Source organism: Leucoraja erinacea, chromosome 11, assembly GCF_028641065.1.
Source record: "Leucoraja erinacea ecotype New England chromosome 11, Leri_hhj_1, whole genome shotgun sequence".
Lineage (NCBI taxonomy): Eukaryota > Metazoa > Chordata > Chondrichthyes > Rajiformes > Rajidae > Leucoraja > Leucoraja erinaceus.
Genome location: NC_073387.1, coordinates 44,644,637 through 44,672,093, shown reverse-complemented (window position 1 = coordinate 44,672,093; position 27,457 = coordinate 44,644,637). Strand labels below are relative to the sequence as shown.

The 27,457-nt window shown below is 41.7% G+C and overlaps 1 protein-coding gene across 1 annotated transcript in view; it reads right to left on the bottom strand.

Moving 5' to 3' along the window:
• The window catches only part of LOC129701736 (A disintegrin and metalloproteinase with thrombospondin motifs 2-like), a 213,758-nt gene that overhangs the window by 44,808 nt on the left and 141,493 nt on the right, over window positions 1-27,457 (bottom strand). The window contains exons 5-10 of the mRNA XM_055643129.1: window positions 23,337-23,420; window positions 14,326-14,482; window positions 13,112-13,217; window positions 8,512-8,655; window positions 5,308-5,440; window positions 1,409-1,522 (exon numbers count right to left, since the gene is read on the bottom strand). Coding sequence (XP_055499104.1) covers window positions 1,409-1,522; window positions 5,308-5,440; window positions 8,512-8,655; window positions 13,112-13,217; window positions 14,326-14,482; window positions 23,337-23,420 — 738 coding nt within the window. The remainder of the gene's footprint in view (window positions 1-1,408; window positions 1,523-5,307; window positions 5,441-8,511; window positions 8,656-13,111; window positions 13,218-14,325; window positions 14,483-23,336; window positions 23,421-27,457) is intronic.

The following is a 27,457-nucleotide window of genomic DNA, read 5'->3' as shown; positions in this document are numbered from 1 at the left end:
TGCATAAAGAGCATAAAGTCCAAACATAGATTTTGTTTTTAATAAAAAAGTAGTGTTATTAAGAATTTGACCACCATCTGAATACTGGGCATGACTATTCACTAAAGCTTGTTATCTCTATGGAAACATAATATTTATATTGATTCCAATGCTACATTTTCCAAACCAAGCATTCAATATTTTTTCATAATCTTAATGAAATACAGCAGTATTTGGTCTTGAGTGTGCACGCTATTGTCAGGAAAAGTACCAAGAACTTTAAATAAAAGCATTAAAAGCAGATCCACATCTTATGTGGGTACGTGAATATTTATTCCTACTACATCTATATTACTAAAAGTCTGTTCTTGACCGATTGTGGCCATCTGTGCTGCGATTTCTGAGAGAACGCCGCCACCTACGGCTGTCATTTTTGGTCACCTCGCTCAGAGCCCCCCTCTGCCACATGTGTGCCGAGGATTTTTCCCGTTGATGAAAAATGACAGAGATATTAATGATTTTACAAAATTCCCCATTCTCTCTGCTGCCCCTGCTGGCGACAGGGGGGAGGGACTATAAAACCAGGAAGTGGTGTGCCTCAATCAGTGTCTGCAAGATGGAGGAAGGCAGAGGGTCACGTTTCTCTGAGCTGTGAATAACACTGAACACATGTCAACGCAAATGTAAGTATCCTTAGTGGTTCTAAAACCCTTGCAGAATGTGTCTATTGGTTCTAAAATATTTGCAAAAAGTGTTTATTGGTTCTAAAATGTTTGCAAAAAGTGTCTCTTTTGGTTCTACAATGCTTGCAGAATGTGTCTTTTTTGGTTCTAAAATGTTTTTTTAGGTTCTTCCTCCCCCTTTTACTCTCCCCCCCCCTTTCCTCTCCCCGCCTCTCTCCCCTCTCCCCCCCCCCTCCCCTCTCTCTCCCCCCCCCTCTCTCTCTCCCTCCCCTCTTCTCCCACTCTCCCCCCCTCCCCTCCTCTCTCCTCCCCCTCCTCTCTCTCCTCCTCTCCCCTCCCCTCCTCTCCTCCTCTCTCCCCCCCCTCCATCCCCTCCCCTACCCCTCCTCCCTCCCCTCCTCCCCCTCCCCTCCCCTCCCCTACCCTTCCCTGCTGCCCCCCTCTCTCCCCCCCCTCTCCCCTCCCTCTTCCCCCCCCTCCCCCCCTACCCCCTCCCCTAAACCCCCCCCTCCTCCCCCCCCCCCCTAACCCCCCCTGCTGCCCCCCCCTCTTCCCCCCCCCTCTCCCCCCCCTCTTTCCCACTTAATATGGGGGGGTAATTAGCGTAAGTGCGGGGGGGGGGGGGATAGCTGCGTGTGACGCTGCGTGCCGCCTCCTCCCCCCCCCCCCCCCCCCCCAACTGCACGTTGGTGGAACAGACGCACGGGTCTGCACTTGGTCTAGTGTATATATATAAACCAACTAACCTTGCCAAGAGCACACATTGTTCCATCTAATGGAGGTCCTTTTTTAGTTTTGCAGAAGTATGGATTGTCAGGATGGTTACACCACAGTTGCTTGCAGGGGTCAAAGGTGCGGAACTGAAACCATGAAAATATAACAACTTTATTCAAATAAGATTTCTTCTAATATGGTTTCATATAAAGAAAATAGTGCACCATATACTGAAGAAGTACTGAAGGATTGCTGTCTCACTGTGCCAAAGACCTGAGCTTGATCATGACCCTGTGTGTGTGCGTGTGTGGTCTCCACATTCTCCGTGATCGTTTGTGTTTTATCTGGGTGCTCCGATTTTTTTTCCCCCATTCAAAAGATGTGCGGGTTTGTGGGTAAGGCAGAGGTTCACATGCACCTCCTCTAACCCCATCTACTGCATTCAGTGCTCCCAATGTGGCCTCGTTTACATCGGCGAGACCAAGCATAGACTAGATGACTATTATTGCCGAACACTTGCGCTTCATCTGAGAACTAACCATTTTTACTTCCCTCTGCAGTTCCATACTGACCTTTCTGTCCTGGGCCTCCTTCTTTCCAGAGAGAGAGACCACATGCAAACTAGAGGAACATCCCCTCATATCCTGCTTGGATAACTTTCAACCCAATGGTATGAACATGGAATTCTCCAATTTTAGGTAACTATTTAGAAACCCCTCTCCCCCTGCCCCCCCCTCTCCCCCCTCCCCCCCCCCCCCCCCTACTCCTCTCCCCCCTCCCCCCCTCCCTCTTCCCTGTGCCCCACCTGGCCACACACCGCATTTCTTCCACAATCCCACCCCCCTCTTTTCCCTTCCTCCCACCCCCCCATCCCCTTCCATCTATAACCCTTCCTCTGGCCCTATCTCACGGACTTTTGTCTTTTCATCTCCGTCCTTTGCCCAACCATCTACCAATCAAACCTTCTCACCTGTATCTACCTATCACGTGTGGAGGAAGAAACTGCAGATGCTGTTTTACACCGAAAATAGGCACAAAAATCTGGAGTAACTAAGCGGGTCAGACAACATCTGAGTCTGAAGAAGGGCCTCGACCCGAAACATTACCTATTCCTTTTCTCCAGAGATGCTTACCTGACCCGTTGAGTTACCCCAGATTTTTGTGTCCACCTATCATTTGCCAGGCTTTGTCCTACCCCACCTCTCCTCCAGCTCTCTCCCTTCTCCCTCCCCACTATAATCAGTCTGAAGAAGGTTCCCAGCCCGAATGATTGCCTCTTCATGTCCTCCGAGGGATGTTGCCAGACCCGCTGAGTTATTCCGGCACTTTGCTGGCCTGCAGGCATGAAAGGTTACATCCTGTGAAGTTTCAAATGCACTGATGGTTTTACTTTTGTTATTTGGGAGGAATGTTAGGTGGAGAAGAGAATTGTGCAGTTTGAGGTAGTGTGTAGTGGTTAAACTTCTAATGCATCATTTTCCAAATGAAACCAGTATAGGAGACAGGCTAATTTTGGCATATTTACGTAATTTCATCCAGAAATTTACAAATTTCCAGAGTGTGTAGATTTTTTTTTTGGGGCAACTGGCAGTAGAATTATTACAGTCATATGTATCACAGCTAAATTTAAAACAAGCACAGTGTTGGCTCTGAAAAATGCCTCACATTTCTTCAAATCACATGGTGTGAATGTATCTAGTTTCTGTTTTTTTTCAGGTATTGAAATGTTAATACCAATAATTTTAATATTTCACAAAAGTGAAAGGTATAATTTCTAATTTATTTCCAAGGAGACCTCTAGCAAAGTGCCGCATCAATGCAGAATAGTTTTGAAAAATTAAATCAGGTAATTGTAATGTCTTGGTACGTCATTTTGATCATTGCATATGTTCAGCTTAAACATGACTGACTAAAAATTGTTTCATAAAATGAATCATGATTACTCAGTAAAGACAATACAGAAATCTGTTTGTTGGATTTCAGTCATAGTGAATTTCTATTGTATATACATTTGTAATTAAGAGTTTAATCACACTTATTATCGACCTAAATCAAACTTTCGGAAAGACGCAAAATGCTTGAGTAACTTAGCAGGTCAGGCAGCAGATTGAGTTCAGACTGGGTTCTGACTGCAGAAGGGTCCCGACCGGAAGCATCACCTATCCCTGTTCTCCAGGGATGCTGCCATGACCCACTGAGGAACTCCAGCACTTTGTGTCTTTCATTGGTGAACTAGCATTTGCAATTCCTGTTCCTATTAAAAAACAGTTTAGTTTAGAGATACAGTACAGAAACAGGCCCTTCGGCCCACCGAGTCGATGTCGACCAACAATCTAACGCTAGGGATAATTTACTATTATCCTACAACCAATTTAACCTCCAAACCTTTAAGTCTTTGGACTGTGGGAGGAAACCAGAGCACCCGGAGAAAACCCACACGGTCACAGGGAGAACGTACAAACCCCGTACAGAGGGCACCCGTAGCCAGGATTAATCCCGGGTCTCTGGCACTTTAAGACTACAACTCTACTGCTGCGCCACAGTTCATTCCCCACAGAAGCCATCTGACCACTGAGTATTTAGGTAAAGCAAAACCCACCGTCCCACATTGGCCGACGTAAGCTATTAATTAAACCTGACAGCTCATGAAAAACTTGAACATCTGGGTCTGTGCAACAACCTGTCATCTGAACATTCAGTCTCAGCAAACTGTGCATGGCCAAGTTTCCTCGAATGAGTTGTAGCTTCTATTCAACATGGCCAATCGCAGAGAAAATAGTGCATTTCGCATATTTTAATAACTCTTGCCTGCTGAGTTTAGGCAGCTCTGCAGCGCTTAATGGAAATGGGTATGATGCCAAAATATGTTTAATATAGGCCAAGATCAAGCCCAAGCCATTTCTATTTAATTCAGCTGTTACTTCACTTGTATTCATGATGTAAATCACATTTACTTTGGAAATCAATCAGTTTGCGAGTATTAGTAGCAATGTTACAAAATTTTGAGATTTTAAAAATCAAGTCTGCAATTTATCCCATCAGATAAAGCATAACAATAAGTTTAATTTGACACCAAATTCACTTTCATATCTCAAGTATTAAAAAAGTTATGGCCATTTTCATACTCGGAAATTAGCATCTTGTTCCCTATTGATTTTCAATGGACATTACAAAAAAGCCGTGATCTTGGATAGTCAAAAGCCCATTTCTTAAGGAAAGATTAACATTTTTAAATAGCCTAAGTGTCCAAAGATTAGTCACAAATAATTCACAATATAACATGATTTTTATATCTAAATTACATTAATTTATAGGCCAAATGGAAGGAATTTAGTGTTTGCTGTAAATAAATCATTTAAATCGGCTTTTGTGGGTATGTGAACGCGCAATATGACATCGCGCTGGATTAGTGCCCTCAAATGCCGAGAAAAATACTGCGGGATATAAAAAATCCCAAAATGAACTACTTGCTATAGAACCTTGATATACAGGGTTATATATATGCCCCATTTAATGTAAAAATAAGGTACATACCTTTAATTGTTTGCTTTATAAAACCCTGGGGCTGCGAGAGGTTGCGGAATGAGACAGTAATTTTAAAACTATTATAACTATATTATCGAGGCCTATAAAACTAATAATACCTTTTGCGACCGGGTCTTGCAGCGATTTTTCGTTAATGATTTACTAGGCTGAACATCTGCGATTAGTACAGCCTAGTAAAAATCGCGTTTTAAACCCGCCCCCTCCAAACAGCGCCAAAATCGCGGTCATGGCTGTGGGCAGATTCCCAATGACGATTCAGGTAGGTTTTGTAACATACCTAGTATTAGCAATATACTATTGTCATATTGTCAAAATCCAAACCTTTGTATTTTATGTATTGTCTTAAAATGGTCTGTGGGTCGGAAACCACTCTGATCACACTTACTGCTGTACACATCATGTAGCCCACTCCAAAGTCAAAGCGGCATTGTTCATTCATAGAGTAGTTAATGCCGGGAAGTTGTGGAAGCAAAGGCCAGTCGTGTTCAAATGGATCGTCACGAAGACAATCATAGGAACTGCAAAGAAAAGTGTAACTTAATATGAGGTACTTTCAAATTCACCGCTCCAGCGAACAAGATTCAAAATGTCAAAATAACTTTTTATGAATTTTATCTCAACAGAAACGGCCTGCATTCTCATAACCTGCCCCGCAATCCAGTGCCCTTGATCTATCTCCTAGGCCAGATAATCAGTGTTGGAGGACCAGCTTCTGGGAAGATCTTTCCTAACCCCTGGGAAATCTTAGCCATAACCAAGAGAAATGTCAGGAGTCCTGCATTGGAACAAGCTTGATGGACCTTTAGTTTAGTCTAGTTTAGAGATGCAGCACGAAACAGGCCCTTCGGTCGACTGCACACGTTCCCCGCACACTAACGCTATCCTACACACACACTAGGGACAAATTACAATTCACGCAGGTCACGGGGAGACCGCACAAATCCTGTACAGACAGCACCCGTAATCAGGATTGAACTGCCGCTGTAAGGCAGCAACTCTATCCCTGTGCCACCATGCCGCCTACATGGCCTTACAATCAGAAACTTATCATCTCAGCATAATGGTTCTAAGGTAACATAAGCATTTTTATTTTCCAGATTAAAATTTGATGCATTAGAAGATTGAACTTCCGATTATTACAATGTTATTACTGTGACAAGTCTTTTTCTCTGGGCTTGCTTGACAGTAATCACATTGGGTGAGCTCACAGCAATAAAAGTGCCTGTCCCCATAAATTGCTATGAACTGTTTAATACGATGGCATTAGGAAGTGTGTTATTGATTATCGACCCCTCTTGTCTACAAATGGAGGCCATGTACTATTGTATGCACGTTTTGATTCATTAGATGAAAGGTACTCAAAATTCTTCCATATCCATAGTCAGAATCAAACCTGATCTCTGGCACTAAAGGGCCTGTCCCACTGTACGAGGTAATTCAAGAGTTCCCCAGAGTTTCCCCTGATTCGAACTCGGAGAATTACGGTAATAGCGGATCGTAGGTACTTGGGGCTCTCATGGACATTTTCACAGTGCTGAAAAAGCTTCACGAGATTAACGTGTTTTCCGAGTACCTGCCGTTAGAGCATTACGAGCCGCTACGAGACATCCACGAGCTCCGATGTAGCCACTACGTACATTCTACGTACTTACCAAGTTAGATTTTTTTTTAAATTCCGGCGAGCTCTTGAATTACCTCTTACAGTGGGACAGGCCCTTAAGGCAGCAACTCTACCGTTGCCCCTCTGTGTTCTCCATCCTGACAATCAACTAAGATCTTTGTATACTTCTACCTCTGGGCTGGTTTTACAGACTCTCTGGCTAGCTGCCTTCCTTTCAGGCTCTCCCCAAAACCCTTCACCTTGCTACCTTTCCTTATTAGAATGCTCCTGACTTCTTTCTCCAAGATTTAGCTTACCTGTGAATACCTCCATATTTTGGCCATTACTTGAATAAATAAAGAGCCTGGCCTAAAGATGTTCCCAGAGCAGACTTTGAAGTAGGAAATTTACCTGTTTAATTAAAGAACAATGTCCTGATTAAGCCAAGAGCTTTATTCCCATTAGGGCATAATAAGAAATTATAATTTCAGGAGTAATTTATGCGGTCATATTCATAGCTTTCTTATATTTTACTGCTCTCTCGTCTCAGAATCCTTTCACTGTTACTGCATCAGGATGGTTCAAACATCCTGAAGAAGGGTCTCGACCCGAAATGTCACCCATTCCTTCTCTCCAGAGATGCTGCCTGTCTCGCTGAGTTACTCCAGCATTTTGTGTCTATCTTTGGTTCAAAAATGCTCCTGTTGGATGTCCTCACAATTCACCTTGATCATCCACTCGTACCTTTCTTATTTCAAATGCACATGAACAGTCATCTGATAAGGGAGTTACAATAACCAGAGGGGGAAGAGGAAGATAACTACTGGTCACTCCCATTCCCAGCTCAGGCACTGTATGGTAGAGGATAGTTTGGAGATTGCGCTCAAAATTGCTCTTTTGGTACTGAAGCAGAATTGTATCCTAATTCTGTGGAAGTTGCGGATCGAGAAGATCAAGAACTTCAATTACGAGGTTGTAAGACGTATATTGTCAGGTTCCCTGTGTAACACATACTGAAACTGACGTGGTTGATATCAGTGCAAAATTCTGCATATCTGAACTCACTGATACATACAGAATAGTGAAAGACTTGGATAGAGTGTGAGTGGAGAGGATGTTTCCACTAGTGGGAGAGTCTAGGACTAGAGGTCATAGCCTCAGAATTAAAGGACGTTCTTTCAGGACGGAGATGAGGAGAAATTTCTTTAGTCAGAGGGTGGTGAATCTGTGGAATTCTTTGCCACAGAAGGCTGTGGAGACCAAGTCAATGGAAATTTTTGAGGCAGATATACATAGATTCTTGATTAGTACAGGTGTCAGAAGTTATGGGGAGAAGGCAGGAAAATGGGGTTAGGAGGGAGAGATAGATCAGTCATGGCGGAGTAGACTTGATGGGTTGAATGACCTAATTCTACTCCTATTCCTTATGACCATATGACGGAAAAAGAGAGTGTTAGGGCAAACAGGGAACCCATCGAAAAATCAGAAGCTGGATTTCCCAATGGATAGCAAGCTGCCAAGAAATGTGCACAAGTTGCAACATGCCAGACTGTCTATTTTCAGCAGCATAGTGCTGCCTGTTTTAGAGCTGTGTGAACCCATTTCTAACCCCGGGTTTCCAGGCAGTGAGTCACTAGACAAGAGGGAATATGATAAATAAGTAGCTCTGATCCTCAGTGGGTAAGATCAGATGCCAACGGCTATTTATTTTTACAGGGCCTTTCGGGAGCACAACTAAAAAAGCTAAATGGACATTTGAATACTTGCAGCTGTTTTTCTGGTGGGGGGGGGGGGGGGGGGGGGGGGGTGGGGGTAATGTTATTGTGCACAGGAAAGCAGATTTATCTGTAATATCTTTGAACACAGAAATACTTATTTTTGAGTCAGAATGTAAAATAAAAATTGGGCAGCATTTAACTGTTGAGCTCTATATTGTTCGCTTGTAGACCAACTAAACGTATGCAACTGATTTTTAGCTCTCCCACTCACTGTAGGTATCGGTTCAGCTCCTGTTGACTGCAGCGTGACCAATGGAAACGATGAAATGCAGCTTGAACCAAAGGTGCCATGATGCTTCCCATTTTGATCTCATCTCCACAATGATTGCCTTGGCCATCATGTTCCATGCCCAAACTAATGGATGGAAAAGAAATGAAAAGCATTCACCATATTACATTTGAACACAAATGTTGGCTTTTTAACCGTATATGTTTGTACACTAAGTGCTTGAGCACAAAACAAATGTGTTGAGCATGAAAGAGACCACCAGTCAGGATAGTAATATTTACGTTTAGGTTTATTATTGTCATGTGCACTGAGGTAGAGTGAAAAGTTTTGTTTTGCATGCAATCAAATTAAATCAGATAATAATCTACATCAATACAATGTCCTAATTTGATGACTATCTAGTTCAATGTTTTGGTATTTCATACTAATGTTGAATTTTCTATTTTTTTCTCATTACTTTGTTTAAAAACTGCAAGTTCGGCACTTAAAGTGCTTCTAAATGACATGGTTAATGCATAAGGGAGGGCGATTTAAAGAATGATAAACTACCTGTGTTAGAATGGCAGGACGGTGTTTCTTGATATTTCAGATTTTATGCAAATGCTGAATTGTGGGGGGAGGAATCCTAACACAAATGTTAAGGTTCTTCTTCTTCTTCTTGCGTATGGTGTGCACAGCCTAGAGTTGTAGGACAACTTGGTCTATTTGATCTTATGTTATGATCTTATTGAATGTTAAAGTTAAAAATAAGAGACTGGAGAGATGAAAATATGGCGTTGGGAGAACACATGGCAGATGAAGAACACATGAAAAAAAGTTTTAATATCAAAGTATGGAATAGATTTTAGTGCAAGTGAAGGAATTCTGTAGTCCCATCTCCTTGCATGATGAAGATATCAGGAACTGCAGATGCTGGCTTACAAAAAGAGACACAAAGTGCTGGACCCTTCTTCAGAAGATTCCAAATTGTCACCTATCCATGTTCTCTAGAGATGCTGCCTGACCTGCTGAGTTACTCCAGCACTTCGTGTCTTTCATTGTGTGATGGCTGGTGATGTGTTTATCACCTAGAATATCCTCCTGATAGGATAATAATTCTACTGTATCCAGTAGCAGGTGCTGAGCACCATGTACAACGGACAATGGAGATGAAGGGACAGCTATGTGTTTTTGGTTATGTGTATTAAATGCAAATTTAGGAGTATATACATGTTGTACTCCAAGTCAAGTCAAGTCAAGTTTATTTGTCACATACACATACGAGATGTGCAGTGAAATGAAAGTGGCAATGCTCGCGGACTTTTGTGCAAAAGACAAACAACCAAACAACCAAACAAACTATAAACACATTCATAACACACATATTATTTTACATAATAAATAATGGAAGGAAAAACGTTCAGTAGAGTTAGTCCCTGGTGAGATAGGCATTTACAGTCCGAATGGCCTCTGGGAAAAACTCCTTCTCAACCTCTCCGTTCTCACCGCATGGCAACGGAGGCGTTTGCCTGACCGTAGCAGCTGGAACAGTCCGTTGCAGGGGTGGAAGGGGTCTCTCATGATATTGTTGGCTCTGGAGTTGCACCTCCTGATGTATAGTTCCTGCAGGGGGGCAAGTGAAGTTCCCATAGTGCATTCGGCCGAGCGCACTACTCTCTGCAGAGCCTTCTTGTCCTTGGCAGAGCAATTCCCAAACCAGATGGTAATGTTCCCGGACAAGATGCTTTCCACCGCCGCTGCATAGAAGCACTGGAGGATCCTCGGAGCCACTCTGAATTTCCTCAATTGCCTGAGGTGGTAAAGGCGCTGCCTTGCCTTACTCACGAGTGCTGAGGCGTGTGATGCCCATGTCATATCCTCGGAAATGTGGACTCCCAGATATTTAAAACAGTTCACCCTATCCACAGGATCCCCATTTATCCTCAATGGAGTGTACGTCCTCGGATGATGTGCCCTCCTAAAGTCCATGATCAGCTCCTTTGTTTTTTTGATGTTCAAGAGGAGGCTGTTATCCTGGCACCAGAGTGCTAGACTAGCCACCTCCTCCCGGTAGGCCTTCTCGTCGTTGTCTGAGATCAGGCCCACCACCACAGTGTCATCAGCAAACTTAATTATTGAGTTGGAGCTGAACCTAGCCACACAGTCATGTGTGTACAGGAGGTACAATAGGGGGCTGAGGACGCAACCCTGGGGCGATCCTGTGCTCAGGGTGAGGGACTTCGATGTATTCCCTCCCATCTTGACTACCTGGGGCCTGGCGGTGAGAAAGTCCAGGACCCAGGCACACAGGGAGGTGTTGAGCCCCAATTCCATTAGCTTCCCGGCCAGTCTGGTGGAGACTATCGTGTTGAAGGCTGAACTGTAGTCTATGAACAGCATCCTCACGTAGCCCCCCTTCTGGCTGTCCAGATGGGAGAGAGCGGTGTGCAAGACCTGGGAGACCGCATCGTCCGTGGATCTGTTTGGACGGTATGCGAACTGCAACGGGTCCATGTTCCGAGGGAGGAAGGCACAGATGTGTTTCTTCACCAGCCTCTCAAAGCATTTCATGACTACCGAGGTAAGTCCAATTCAGTTTCATTGACTTCGATACCGGAATGAACACTTGTACATGTCAATTCATACCACTAAAAACACATTGCCTGATGTGCATCGTATTGCTGCCTGACCCGCTGAATTACTCCAGCACTTTGTGTCTTTTTGTGTAAATCAGCAACTTCAGTTCCTTGTTTCTAGTAATTGATTGACTCTGTCCCCATTAAACAGGTGTAAAATAGATGACTTAGCGTGCAATACGATGCACATTCTGCAACTGAACTGGTCCCATAACCCATGGATCAAATCAAAGCTTGATGACATTGCCATATCCAGACACAAATGCAGATGTTAATTAACCAGCTTATCAGAAGAGGCTCCCTATTCTAAATGACGGCCTTGGTGATTGCCAGCCTGCCTTGTGTTTTCTGCTTTTGTATCAATGTATTGCTTGTAAGGTATTTTCTGGTGCTCGACAGAAAAGTGACACATTTCCTCCAATCAAGTGTGATGTTTCTCAGAAGGAGAATAGATGTAAGTGTGGGATGTAGCTGTTCAAGCTATAGTTCTAGCCATATGCCTGTGGCACATTAGCTAATGTTAGCCAGTATCTGCCGCAAACACGATAGCTGCGATGCTACAGTTTGCCTGCGAGTGTGATAGTTGCAGGTGGCAAAGCTCCACCACTGCTGACCGACGAGAAGTTGAAGCAGGTGTGCGCAGTGCTTTGCAGGTTGGCTGTAAATACCCTCAGGCACCTGCCATCTGCCTAACATCCCCCATTCGTGTTGGAACACCATGAGTGAAATGCTGCAGTTCAAGACAATTTACAAATAATACTTAGCATAAAGCGAGGAAAAGATTAGTTGCCAAATCAGTTTCTTCAAACCTTAGTTTCTTCAAATATTGGTGTAAAACAAAATCAAATTTATGACAGAAATGTTAATAACAGAAATATTGCACAACATGTAATGTAAATGTTAAAGAAGTATAGATCTTTTGTTTCTTTAAGGACCTCTGCATCAATTGAGCTTCCCCTTCTTTCGCTATAAATGCTTCCATTTACAGAAACCTCTGCAAATGTTGTGTAATAGTTTTTCAATATACTTTTACAAATGATCAAAGCCCTTATAGAGGTTTGGCTATGAGTGGTGAGCAAGCCTCTGCTTCAGACATGGTTTCATTTTGTTTCAGAGAAGAACACATTCTTATGACCCTTACATCTCTTTATTTTAGGGACAATAGCTTATAAAATGTTACAACAGATGTGTACATCTGAAGCATTAATTTATCACCAAAGCATCCAGGAACAATATACTCAACGGTTTAGTCTGTCTTTTGTTGAGCCAGTGTCTTAATGCCATTAATAGTGCACAACTTCACCCGTTGGACATGCTTTAGCAGCCAAAAGTGAGTAGATTCTGCCAGCCCTACACTTACCTTTGTCAAAAATCTCCATAAAACCTTACTCACAATCATCTTAAAATCTTAGCTCTTTCCGATATTCAACTCCATTTGCTCATCATCACAACTGGCCCCTGCCACAATTTCAAATCCATGTCCTTATTCCCAATCTGAGGAAGGGTCTTGACCCGAAACATTACCCATTCCTTCTCTCCAGAGATGCTGCCTGGCCCGCTGAATTACTCCAGCATTTTGTGTCTTACTCCAGCATTTCTTATTTCCAATTCCAGCTTTGGAACTTGCTCTGATCGTTCTTCTCTGACATTTTCCAATTGTCTCACTCAATGCAACTTTGATCCCTCATTCTACTGTTCCAGGCAGAGCATGTAACTCGCCCCCCTCTTTTTGGAACACACCTGCCCTCCTTTCACCTGTAAGTGCCATCTGAAATACACCCCATTTTGATCAAAGTTCCACTCTGTATTTTACCAATTGGCTTGGGTACTGTAAAATATACGTGACGTATACTGGTATCAAATTATTCAAATAGTGCAAGTTGCTGTTCTAATGCTTAACACTGTTAATCTTGCTCTTTGGATGAGCATTCTTTGTTTGCTCTGTAACTGCATGGATTAAGACTTACACATGTCCAGTCTCGTGAGCAACTACAAATGCTGATGAAAAGCCATCCTCATGATTCAGGGTGCAACTTCGCACTGGATGGCACATACCTGTAACTGGGGCATAACCTGCAATGACAGAACATCGTAAATATCATACAAGCACCAAAAATGACAATTGTGTTTCTTTTCAACCATGTTGGTGATAATTATCTCTACCAGTGATATTGTTACGGTTAGAATATGACCAAATATCTTTCATATTTCATTCTGCTTTAATTTGTAAAATATTCCACATCATGTAAGATGGTATTTGCTACACCAACTCTGAAAATAAACACAGAGGAAATTTAACTATTTATTGTGTCAGGCACATTAAAATCAGTAAGCTAACAAACGCATGCATGACAAGTCACCAATAATTAATAACTAGATTCCCTCTACCGAGCATAGAATATGACAATAAGCAAAATCTGTGCAACAATGCATTTATTTTTTCCAGTTAGACTTATATTTTATGTCTATTATTACTATAAAATATCTAACAATGTTTGTGAATAGACTTCGCAAATTTGTCATTTTATAAGCATCAAACAGGCAGCAAAGTGCACACCAGTTTGCTATAAACATTTGGTGATGGTGGTTACGTATCAGCTCAGATATCCTAGGCGGAATATATTTAATCAACATATTTAATTCTCTTTTTGCTCTCAATGCAATTTGCTTACTTTCTGGAAAACCTGATGTAGACGAGCTAGCTTGTGCTTTGTGACGTCAGACCACCACTGGACAGATGTTCTTGTTAAAAAAATAACTTATTTGAAATGCGGCTGGGAAATACAAATGACATTTCTACTCGGAGGATAATGGTGACTCTCCATCCTGATCATCACTCACACCTTACATCCACCCCCACAAAACCAACATCCACATCATTATATTCATCGTTTTCCACCCTCTGATTGGTGACAGTAGCACAAAATTCAAACAGATGTGACTGGCTGATTGCCTGTGGATAATCTGTAAGGTCTGTGCTCATCAGGCTGAGACTCGAATTCAAATGGACCTCACATCCCCACCCTCTACTCCCCCCTCAGCTCCTTTTTCATCAGAGCATGCACTACTTTTGAACTGGAATGCCGATGACTTTAAGGTGAATTATTTATCAACATGATACTCTATACTGTATCTGATCAAATAAATAAAAATCATTGCCAGTCTGAATGGAGTACAGTACCTTGCATTCCCGATGGCCCAAAATCTTGCCTTGTTAGAAAGATAGCATGATCGTGATATTCTGCGTGACTCGTATCAGACTTCAGCTGGGAATAGGCCCATCTGCACACGTTCTCCAGACTTTGAGTGGGATTTCCAACTTCAATCAGGCTAGCAGACTTTGAAAAATAATGATTTTCTTAAAGTGCAATTTCAACTGGGTTTCACCACAAGAACAGTTATCATTTTTCAATATGAGAGACAACTGGAAATGTGGTATTATTACACAATGTTTTCAAAACCAATTATTAACAACATGTTTTTCACTTCCATCTAATACTTTTTGAGTGAGTTTGGACTGATTAAAAATCTTAATTTATTTTTTATCGTTTACACACACAATTTTTCCAGCTTGTCTCCCGCTCTCCAACACTCTTGGTATTCTGTCTGTCACTGATTAGTGTTCCAGTCTGCCTGACTCCTTTTTCTTTCTCATATGGATTCCAGACATTTTGGCACTGAGGTTACGCTGCGGAATACTCGCAAAGGAATCTCTGAAATTATTTTCTTGCCCATTTTGGCACAGGTCTTAAACCAGTGGGGTCAATTTTCATTTTCAATTGATGACAATAATTGGAACAGTTTACCTGCCCAATGCAGAATTTATCAGAATAAATCAGGGCTCCTGATCTGGAACTGTCTTCCTGCAGTGGGTATCAGGAACTTGGCATATACCCTCCCTGGCTCTTGAGCCAATAACTTAAATAATTGGAAAATCACATGCAGTGTGTGCCTGAATTTCTCATGTGTTTTCTTGGCAAAAATCCCCACTTGCAGATTAAAGTCGGAAAAACACAGTTTTAATTCTTTAGAAAATGTTTGTCATTGGAAGTTTTGTCGATGTTTCTCCTTATGGTACAAGTGGTTTTGCACTAAGAACACCCAAGGGGCAATGTTGAGTTGACAGAGGTGAGGTGGTTTGAAGGAATGCTTGAATATAGGGCAAAATACATCTGCTTGGGGGTAGGATGTTAACTGCAATTATGCATTAAAGCACAGACAAGCAGCTGAACTATTAGTCACCGTGACATGAGTACAGATAAGGGAAGTAGTTGTAACACAGTTCTAATAGCTCTCACCAAGTACCTGCTCTTCAAATAACATAATCTTAAACTGCTCAAGCATTAACTATGTACAAAATCTAAACATAAAATCTCAGATGTAGATATACACATTTCACACTATTTCTATGCATTTTGTACACTTAACAACATGCCTCTTCTGATCACCAGTGTGTTGCTGCCAATATCCAACCGCCTAGTCCTGACCTTTGCACTCATGGAACATGCGCAAGTTTTAACAGCTACTTTAGTGTTTGCTTTGATGCTAGAAATAACTCATGCCTTCTGTCAGCATTCTCACTCTCTGCCACTATCAGCATCTGGTTCAGAGGTCTAGGACCTAGGTAGTAAATTACCAAACCTGTAGTCTGGATTGTTAAGATGGGTCCTGGCAAGAGCTAGAAGATATATTTTGGAGTATGGTGTACAATTTTGGTCGCCTAGTTATAGGAAGGATGTCAACAAAATAGAGAGAGTACAGGGGAGATTTACTAGAATGTTGCCTGGGTTTCAGCAACTAAGTTACAGAGAAAGGTTGAACAAGTTAGGGCTTTATTCTTTGGAGCGCAGAAGGTTAAGGGGGGACTTGATAGAGGTCTTTAAAATGATGAGAGGGATAGACAGAGTTGACGTGGATAAGCTTTTCCCACTGAGAGTAGGGAAGATTCAAACAAGGGGACATGACTTGAGAATTAAGGGACAGAAGTTTAGGGGTAACATGAGGGGGAACTTCTTTACTCAGAGAGTGGTGGCTGTGTGGAATGAGCTTCCAGTGAAGGTGGTGGAGGCAGGTTCGTTTTTATAATTTAAAAATAAATTGGATAGTTATATGGACGGGAAAGGTATGGAGGGTTATGGTCTGAACGCAGGTGTATGGGACTAGGGGAGAATACGTGTTCGGCACGGACTAGAAAGGTCGAGATGGCCTGTTTCTGTGCTGTAATTGTTATATGGTTATATGGTTATAAACACTGCTAAGAAAAATATGAGAGATGGGAACCAAGGTCCCAGGGGTTGACATGTACTCCTGCCACTACTGTCCTCCTTGGCAATGTAGTCACAAGTTTCCCACTTTCCTGCTCTTAGACTCACATTAAGGGACCAGTCATCTCCCTTTTGACCCTTTGCACAAGATTAATCCAAATTTTCGAATGAATGTTAGTTTTATTTTGGGCAAGAATGTACAGGCTTCAAATTGATAGATGTAAAACAACCTGAATCTAATTGAATGATTCATAGAAAAATAGTCTGCAAGTTTCGAGACCAGCAATGGGTGGGATGGCCCAAATTCTTTAACTGAACACTTTATGACCTATTTTGGCTTCTTGCTTAGATTCTTGGCTTGTTCATGTTTGAACATTCCAGGCTGAAAAGGAACTTAAAGGATTGGGAACATCTCTCCTAACATGTTGGCTTAGAATAAATGGGCCACACCTTTCAAAGACACAACAAACTCAACTCTACATCGCGAGGATGTGGAGAATAGAGGTTTGAGGCCTGCACTCCTTCCTGATCTTTGCTTTCAGAGAATGGACATTTCTACAGGGAAAATATCAGGGCATTTTCCCACACAAACAGTGATATAGTAATAATTTTCTGTTAAATCTTTGGAACCCTTTGAAGGTCCAATGATTATATTCCTAATTTTGGCAAAGAGCGCAAAATTGATGTGATCTCTCTTTTGTGCACCTCATGTGCAATGCTTTCAAAGTAAGTAAGTCAAGTAAGTGCAGGGCCCAGGAAATGTGGGGAACAGGGAGGGTGGTGGAGGGTGATAAAATGAAAGGGAACTGAGGCAGCTGTAAGCCGCCAACTATCTATAGTATTAGGGTGTTGGTACAGTGATTGTAGGTTAGGATGTGTGGATGGGAGTTAGGATTGGAATGAATGAATGAATGAATGGATGAATGGATGAATGCATGAATGAATGAATGATTGAATACGTTTATTGGCCAAGTATTCACATACAACGAATTTGCCTTGATGCTCTGCCCACAAGTGACAACATGACATACAGTGACAGTTACGAATGACACATAAAACACTAAACATTAATAATAAAACACCATTGATCAAACATGTGGACCAAACAAAATACCAGAGCAAAAGGAGGCTCCAGATTTTTGGTTATTGAGTAAAGCTACTACTCGTGGAAAAAAAGCTGTTTTTATGTCTGGCTGTGGCAGCTTTGACAGTCCGGAGTCGCCTTCCAGAGGGAAGTGATTCAAAGAGTTTGTGGCCAGGGTGAGAGGGGTCAGAGATGATCTTACCCGCTCGCTTCCTGGCCCTTGCAGTGTACAGTTTGTCAATGGAGGGAAGGTTGCAGCCAATAACCTTCTCAGAAGATCGGACGATTCGCTGCAGCCTCTGGGTGTCGTGCTTGGTGGCTGAGCCAAACCAGACCATGATGGAGAAGGTGAGGACAGATTCTACGATGGCCGTATAGAATTGGACCATCATTGCCTGTGGCAGATTGTGCTTTCTCAGCTGTCGTAGGAAGCACATCCTCTGTTGTGCCTTTTTGACTGTGGAGTCGATGGTAGCCCCCCCCCACTTAAATCATAGAAGAGATTCTGTAACTGCAAGTCAAAGGTAATGTTCGGTGAGTCAGGGTGCCACAATTGTTCAGCATGGCTGTGTTAGAAGACTGAGGGAGATAGCTGCCATTGGCAGTCAGTGGTGGGGGGGTTAGTGATTGTGGGGGAGCATTTGACTTTCGGGGGGTACTGTCAGATCAGGTTGGGGTGGGTGTGGGCAGAGGGTGAGGGTGGTTGTTGGGCACAAGTGAGAGTTTGAAGATATGGGGTCTCCTACCATGAGAGTTGTGGGGGGAGAGCAGGGTAAGTAAGCAACTTGAAGAGGACCCACCTGGGTCAGGTTTTCAGTGCTGGGCTTGAGACCTGCTTTGGAAGGTCTCCTTTAAGCCAAGTAGAAGCTGACTATACAAGAATAGCGTGTGGATGGATGGTGTGGGCCATTGAAGCTGGGCGTGGGATCCAGATGTGGGTTGCTCGTCATTGAACACCACTGCACGCCCGCAATTCCTCACATGTTATTCATCAGAGCCAAGGTGAGGTCCTGGAACGGAAATCACAGATTTCGCGATCCATGCTGCAAGTCCCAGATTTTCATTCACCTTTTATTTTTCATTGGAATGGGATCAAATAGCACACACATAGCAGTCCGTGGTCCAATTTCGAGACATGTATCCTTAAAACTACCCAAAAAAAAAGAACACATTCCACAAGTGTCTTTTTCTTTGGTGAGTCAAGCACATTGTTGGAAGAAATGGATGGAGGATTTTGTATAATGCACACAGCTGCCCACACGTTTCCTGGTGCACCAGAAAGGAAATTGAGGAAGTACTTTGTTGGCATAGTCTCTGCCCACGGACCAAGGCGTTGTTGAAGTACTACCACTGCCTTAATACATTGCAGCAAACGGAAACGTCTTGAAAATAAATAAGTCGGGGAAGTTTATAGAAAATGCGGTGTATTTTAAATATTTATTGGGAGAATTTAGGGATGAGCATATGGAGTTATGGATATATTTTATCAATTTCTCTTATTTCTTGTTACTGAAATCATTCGAGAATGCTAAGCCCTGAATTTCTCTTCTGGGAGTTCAGTTTAGTTTAAAGATATAGCATGGAACCTTGCCCTTCAGCCCACTGAGTCTACGCTGTTATCTCATCTTTCGCATCCTATGCACTAAGGGCATGAAGGGCAAGGTTCCATGTTAATTAACCTACAAACCTGGAAAGTGGGAGGAAACCGAAGCACAAGGGGAAATTCCTTGTGGTCACAGGGAGAACGTACAAACACCGCACAGAGAGCACATGTAGTCAGGATCAAACCAGGATCTCTGGCGCTGTGCGGCAGCAGCTCTACCCGCTGCGCCACTGTGCCGCCTAAATGGGAGAATAAACTCCTTTCAGCTCAGTGCTAGTACAAGGTTCAAAACTGTGAACATCATTCTGTCAACTTAAAATATCACGTTTCCCCTAAAATCCAGCCATGGTATGGGATGCTCATTACATTCCTAAAGATATCTAAGCTTCCCAGCTTAGCTGGTGGGAGCTCAGAAGTTGTCTGGCTTGAAAAATCCAGAGACGATAAATGTGGCTGCATTCAACAGGCATTGCATCACATTTGGAAAAAGGGATTCGGAATGACTAAAAGCGGAATATGATATGATCCAAAATACCAGATGGAGGATTTGCTGAATCTCTTTCATGGAAATGATTTGGAAACCGTCCATATGCCATTTTAATTTTTGAACTGCAAAAAACCAAGCGTTTGGATTTTTTTCAGATTTTATCAAGGCTGCACCAAGAAAAAACATGTTATTTTCATTTCTAACACTGACCGTGGAGAAAAAGAACCGAGACCAAAAATTACACCAGGTGGAAGTATCAGGATCTCCATTAGATGTTCATGCCAATCTAAAAGAAACTTGCTGAAAGTAGCAGGGGAATCATTTAATTTATTTGACTGCTTTTGATTGCCGTATTTAATTCATTTAATTTATTTGACTGCCTAGTACAGGTATCCATCAGCAGGGCCATTTTTTAACCCTTATGCAATAAAGCATTTAAAGAGCTGAAGAATTTCCAACAATATTTGTTAATAATTGTTGACATTTTTCTTCACAACTATATTTATTAATGGATAATTAAGATTTCTTAACCTAGACATTAAAATGCAGCCAAAGTGTGAATTGAATTGAAGTGTGAAGACACCGGTGATCATTTTATCTACTGGCACCAACAGCAACTGAACAGGCATTGTCATTAATGGGAAAAAGCCAGGGTTCCAACTGTGCCTGTAATTATGGGAGGTTGTGTGGAGATTTCCAGTTTAGTTTAGAGATACAGCGCGGAAACTGAGATCACACACAAATGTGACCTTTGCGACAGAGACTGTCACTCCCGTATTGGTCTCTTCTGTCACAAGCGACGCTGCTCTAGCCGAGGTTTTGAGCAAGCAGCCAACAACTAGGATGCATCACCCATGGTCAGTCATGACCGAGGGGGGCCTACTACTACTACAGCGCGGAAACAGGCCCTTTGGCCCACCAAATCCGCACCGACCAGCGATCCCCGTACATTAACCCTATCCTACACACAGTAGAGACAAATTACATTTATACCAAGCCAATTAACCAGCAAAACTGCACGTCTTTAGAGTGTGGGAAGAAACTGAAGATCTTGGAGAGAACCCATGTGGTCACGGGGAGAACGTACAAACTCCAGATGGACAGCACCCGTAGTCGGGATCGAACCCAGGTCTCCGGCACTGCAAGTGCTGTAAGGCAACAACTCTACCGCTGCGCCACCATGCCGCCGGAAATGGGGTGAGGATGAGATGGTGATGGTGGAGGAGCATTAAAGTTTGGATACTCTGCTAAGGAGTTGGTGAGAGACATTGTAATCCTCTGTTTCATGGGGCACACTTTGAGAAGAGTTACGATCCAGTGCAGCTTTCCAAGTGAGCCTTGTTATGCTCACTGATTGGACTTTCAGGGACAGCATGGTCGAAACTGCATCATTAAACTTCAAAGATACTGTTCCCTGGGGGATGACATAATCCTGTGCATGGATGATTTGAAATCCATCAGGGTTACAATGGTAACTCACACCTTGAAGTACCAAGTTCAATTTCTGGAGAAATGTAAAATGACTGGAAATGGTCAATATTGTGTTCACTGCAGGGAAGATCAATTTACAGTTGCAAACCGCTGAAAAACATTTGCAGCTTCATGCTTGAATTTCAGGGACTTTGGTTTCTACCAAAAATACAATATTTAAACAGTGGAACATTCTCTAACAATTCACTGGGAAGTTGACAATAATTAAGCATTTCAAAGCTTTACCAGAATATCAATTAAAATAGTGACAATATAAATATGCCAATTAAATCGATGTATAATAAGGCAATCAATAAACTTTGAATTAATTGGGAGCTGATGAAAAGTTAGGAAATATGGGCTTACAAATTCAAGCACCTTTTAGTGATCTTGTTCAGTGCCAACCAGAAGGAAATGGGTTATCTCCAGATTGGAGTGCTATTGCAGTTATATCCAGGTCAAACTACAAGCCTCTGTAAAGTTGATTGGGGTTTTCTGGGCCTGAATTCCTCTTGTACATGACTTTCATCTCCAAGGCATATGTGCTAAGGGAATTTGAGTTAAAGAATCTTAAAGCATGGAAACAGGCTCTCTGGTCCAACTCATCCAGGCTGACCCAGATGGCCTAACTAAGCTAGTCCTATTTGCCCATACCCTTCTAAACCTTTATATGCATGTACCTGTTCAAATGCATTTAAATATTTTTGTTATACCTGCTCCAACTATTTTCTCTGGCAGCTCACTCCATTTACACACCACCCTCTGTGTGAAAAATTTACCTCTCAGTTCTCTTTTAATTCTTTCTCACTATAAATCTATGCCCTCTAGTTTCTGAATCCCCTTCCATGGGAAGAAGTCTATGTGCAGTCACCTTAACTATGTCTCTTATTATTTTAGACACTTATATAAGGTCACCCCGCAGTCTAGGTCGCGGAAAATGTTTCAGCATGTTGAAAAATTTTCCGCGAGTAAAATTTAGTCGGCATGGTTCTTTTGAACTCGTAGTGCAGTGGAGTGGGGTCGCTATTTAGTTACAGGCAGTCGAGGGCAACCATAGCCAATCTCCTTCGCTGACCGGGCATTTTAATTGGCTCATTGGAGTTTTCAGGACCAAGGAAAACCTACCGGTAGTTAAAATGCCTGCTAAACTTTATTATACTTCTTAAAAGTGTCTCCACTCCTTCGCCTCCCCTTCCCTCCCCTTCTCTCTCCCTTTCTCTCTCCCCTTCTCTTCCCTTCCCCTCCTTTCCGCCTCCCCCTCCCCTCCGCGCTCTCTAAAGGACTTACCGTTACTGTGGCAGCCGTTTACCCTCCACTTCCTCGTGGGTGTGAATTTCAGACAGCGCTCCCCCGCTTTCCCTGGCCCCCTTCTTTGCGATATGTTTGTGTGTGTGCGGTCGGTTGATCCAGCTCGCGGTTTCAATGCTGACGGTCGATCCAGCTCGAGGCTTTCCAGGTGAGTGCCCTCGAGCTTGAAGATCGAGGACACTCTTCTTAACTCGCAGATTAGGTCACCCAAGTGGGACAGCCCCTAAAGAATCATAGTCAAAGGGCATGGAAACAAGCCCTTCACCCTAGCTTGCCTATGCCAACTAAGGCACCCCATCTACACCGGTCCAACCTACCCGCATTTGGCCCATATCCCTCTAAACCTCTAAACTTTTTTATCCATGTAACTGTCATGAAAAAGTGGCTCTTCGTAGTCACAAAACATTCAGTTTTGCTTTATTATGGCCTGTTTTTTTCTTATTAAAGTTTTACTGATTATTGTAGGGCTCATGTTGCCGACCTCCCCGTGGTGAGCTCTGTCAACTGACCTCAGTCAGGCATACGGCAACAAACAGAGACAGCAGCAGTGCCGCAGCTTGGAGCCAAGGGCATGCGCCCTTTTTAGGGTGGGACCTACAGATGTCGAAGCGGATGGCATCACCCTGCTGCGGACTTCTGCTGCCTCAAACGCGCAAAGAAGGCTGATTATTGTATATTTATTTGTTGTTTATTGTGTTAATAGACTTGGAAAGTAGCAGTAAGTAAGAATTTCATTGTCCCGTTGTGGTACATAAGACAATGAAACATATTTAACACTCTTGTTCCACCAACCCCCGACCAAGATGACCTTCAGAGCGTCTGTAATGCCGTGAATCCCCCCACTGGCAATTGTGAAGAGACTCCTAGCTTCCAAGTATGAAAATAACTCGCTGATTTATAGGGACCATAAAAATAGATAATTTCTTCTCTACTGAAGGCGACATAAATGCTCAGTTAGAAAGAGATTTTCAATTACCTTTCCATAACTCAGCATGATTATTCGCACCAGCACAACATTGACGTGAGCTCCCAGAGACTCATCGTGGTAAATCTCATTAACCTGTGAGAAAATAAAAACAGAATGTATTAGACAACACAAATGTTTATATAAAAGCATTTTACAACTATAAATTATTGTCCAAAGATCAGATTTATTTTTCACCTATTCCTTCAGGATCCAAAACTGAACAGCAATTTAAAGTTGATTATACCATTGTTAGGAATGTTACATAATTTTGAGATTTAAAAAATCAAGCCTGTAATTTATCCCATCAGATAAAGCATAAAAATAACTAATTTGACCGCTAATTCACTTTCATATCTTCAGTATTAAAAAAGTTATGGCCATTTTCATACTCAGAAATGAGGAGCTTGTTCCCTATTGCTTTTCCATTGACTTAACATAAAAGCTGTGATTGAGGACAGTCAAAAGCCCATAACTTTCTTAAAAATTAAGAGAACTGAATGACATTTTCAGTTATTATAGATTGAAGCATTCTGAAACAAATATGAAACATCTTACTTGGATGACCTGAAATTTAAGCATAGAATTAGTTAGTTACTTAATTATAGCTAATTGCAAAATTGACCGTTGTGACAGAAATAATAATAAACACCCAGACTGCCTTGAAAATTCAAAAATGTGATATTCTCAAGATCAGAACTTTAATATTATTGTATTATATGCTGTAAGTCTGCAACAGGTAAAGAAATTACAATTTCTAGCAAAAGACCAAGTCTTTATGGAGAAGATCAGTTGCTAGCTGGTACATTGGCATATCATAATCAGTAGCATCATCATACTCCTCAGATTGTAACTAATAAGTAACTTTGTACACCTTGTTTTTCCACAACTTTTCAATTTTGGCATTGTAAACTACAAGTTTTTGCTCTTTAAACCACGCATGACATGCCTTTCTGCCCACTACTTTCCCATGTCCTGTAGATCATCACATTTGGAGTAGTCCAAATTCGGATAATCTCTGCGAATGCTGTCTAAATCAGTCTCTTTTGCTGGGCATTTGGATTGACAATTTTGCATTTCTTCTTCAGAAACATCTGTTTGAAATGTAAAGGAAAAAAACACTGAACAGCATTAACAGAAACAAGTTAATATTTGCAGTTATAGAAAAAAGGTAGCAATGATAAAGTTAAACGCTAAAACAAATAGTAATTATCCAAAACAACTTTTTAAAAAAATCATATTCATCAATCTAATCAATTAAATGAATCTAAATGCAATTACTAGATAAAGACATCTATCAATTTTTTAAGAAAAGGCAATTTTTTTAAAGTAGCCTAAGTATCCAAATAACAAATAACAAACTGATCCCGTTCACACAAGAATTCACAATATAACGATTTTTAAATCTCACTTTATCATGAATTTATATGCCATATGGAAGGAATTTAACGTTTAATTTCCATAAATTAATCCAGAAACATCCACTCTCAAGATAATCAAAATCATTAGTTTTTTGCACAATGCATCTGACTAAAACTGTACTGTGAATATTTAGTATGAAAATATTGATGATTTAGATGTTCTTGTGACATGATTGTGCAAAAAAACAATGAATTTGATTACCTTGAGAGTGGATGTTTCTGGAATGTGATCGATTGGAATGTTGCTGTTGCCATATATTTTAAGCCCATATCGGCAGACAAGACATGGCAGATTCGTATGGGGGCCTAAATAACATTTTTCGTGTCATTAGATTAAAATGAAGTCACACCAGAAAGCAAGATAATATGTGAAATAAACAACATACCTTTTGTTTTGTCCTGATATTGTGATCCGTGATGTTGAAGGCATTAGAAGTCGCGTTTAACTTCAATGCAGCGATGCAATCGTCCAGCAAATTAAAAAAAAAACAGGAACAGAAGCGCGAACGATTTTTCTTCAACAGCTTGCAGCCCGAGGAAATCCCTCTCCGACACCCAATACAAACCTGCATTTAATTCCCCCCCCCCCCCCCCCCCCAAAGCCTCCGGAATCGCCTCCAAAGCCTCCGGAATCGCACGCACAGGCAGTGGCAGATTTGCAGCGCCGCTGATGGTAGGTTTTGTAACAATTGTCCCATTACAATTCTCAAAGGAAATTAATAAAATGTAAACTATGCAATTCACTAGCAATAATATGCCTGCATTAATCAATAGGAAAAACCCTGAAGGTTATTAAATTGAAATTTTGCTAAATGAGCAATCCATTTGCAGCAAAATAAACTAAAAAAAAGAAATGTCATTAAGTGTTCCGTATTACACTGACTTTATCCAAATATTTTGAGGATCACTGTAACGTTCAAAGAATTTTGTTATTTACTAATTCCATTATATCAGAATTTAATGGCATTCTAAAAGTTTCAATCAAACCCTAGAAATGACTCTATAACGTATTAAAAAGTGGCTTTGACTCACTAGTACTAGCAAACTGAAAATGTACTAAAAACCTACCACTGTTCTATGAGGTTGGGAGAGACCGGAGTTACAACGCCAATAGGGAGGAATGTTGGAAATATCATTAAATCTGCCTGTCACATTTGACAGCTTTGGTGTCAAAACTGTTCTGAGCTCTGGGCTACAAATTGGTAAAATGTTCCACCTCCTTAAAATTGCTCAATGCTGATCGTTTGTCCAGCTCATCTGCAGCTGAAATCTTTGGTGACTTCTTGATTGATCTTCATTAATTCTTCATTTTCATTGTTTATTCTCTGTACATCTGACGGCATCCAAAACCCCAACACCTTTGTCCGATTTCACACCGTTCACAATTACCTCTGCTTGTTAAACCATAATGATTCCTGGCTAAGCAATATATTAATATTAAATTTCTCATCTATATTTTAGCATCCTTTCATGCTTTTGCCTTCCCCATCCAAATAATCCCCTTCAGATTTAAACTCTCCAGGATATCCCTGTACTTCTAATGTGGTCTATTGGGAGAAAACACTTTTTATCACAGAGAGTTGTGAGCCTGTGGAATTCTCTGCCTCAGAGGACGGTGGAGACAGGTTCTCTGGATGCTTTCAAGAGAGAGCTAGATAGGGCTCTTAAAAATAGCGGAGTCAGGGGATATGGGGAGAAGGCTGGAACGGGGTATTGATTGGGGATGATCACATTGAATGGCGGTGCTGGCTTGAAGGGCCAAATGGCCTACTCCTGCATCAATTGTCTATTATCTATTATTCAGGCACCTCTTCAGTTACCAAGTTCCGATGCTCTGAAATCTTCTCTCTAAATCTCTCGATCTTTCCAGCTGTCTTTCCTCTTTTGAAACATTCTTTAAAACCTACCTAGGCGAGCATATCTTTTACCCTAACTCCTCATGTGACATGGGACACTTTGGCGTGATAATGGCATTGACGTTTTTCTTTTGAATATTTCCAAAAATTTTGGAATCTTCCTATTATCAGATCAAATTCTAAATTCATGTCTGAAACCTTCTGGAGTCAAGCATTGTAAACTGTTTGCATATTCTAGTCACATCTACAACAGTGGATTATCTGCAGGCTTAAAGAACAGCCGTTTTTGATTAAATGACAAAACCAATGGGAAGCTTAGAACTGCAACAATAAAATTACATTGCATTAAGGACTTATGATCATAGCACCGAACTTTGCACTAAAATAATAGGCCTTTTATCAAGTAAATATTTTAAAATTCAGATCTCAGTTAAAAAGGTCACGGATTGCCCTTGAAAACATTCTTTAAATGTGGCAGATTGCTCAAGATGCTTCCATACTAAAACTTTAACAAGGATTTTAAGATTTACACCGTCTGAAGAAGGGTTTCGGCCCGAAACGTTGCCTATTTTCTTCGCTCCATAGATGCTGCTGCACCCGCTGAGTTTCTCCAGCTTTTTTGTGTACCTTTTAAGATTGACTATTTTGCTCAAATCACATTGTACTGAGCTAAACTTCACACGGGGAGGTTTAACCAAATGCAATAGAATTGCATGAAAAACATCTGCAATTCTATAAATTGTGTCCAGGTGCAGCTCCTGGATGAACATGTTAGGGAACTGGAGCAGCAGCTGCATGACATCAGGACCATCCAGGAAAACAAGAGTTTCCTGGACAAGACCTACAGTGAGGTTGT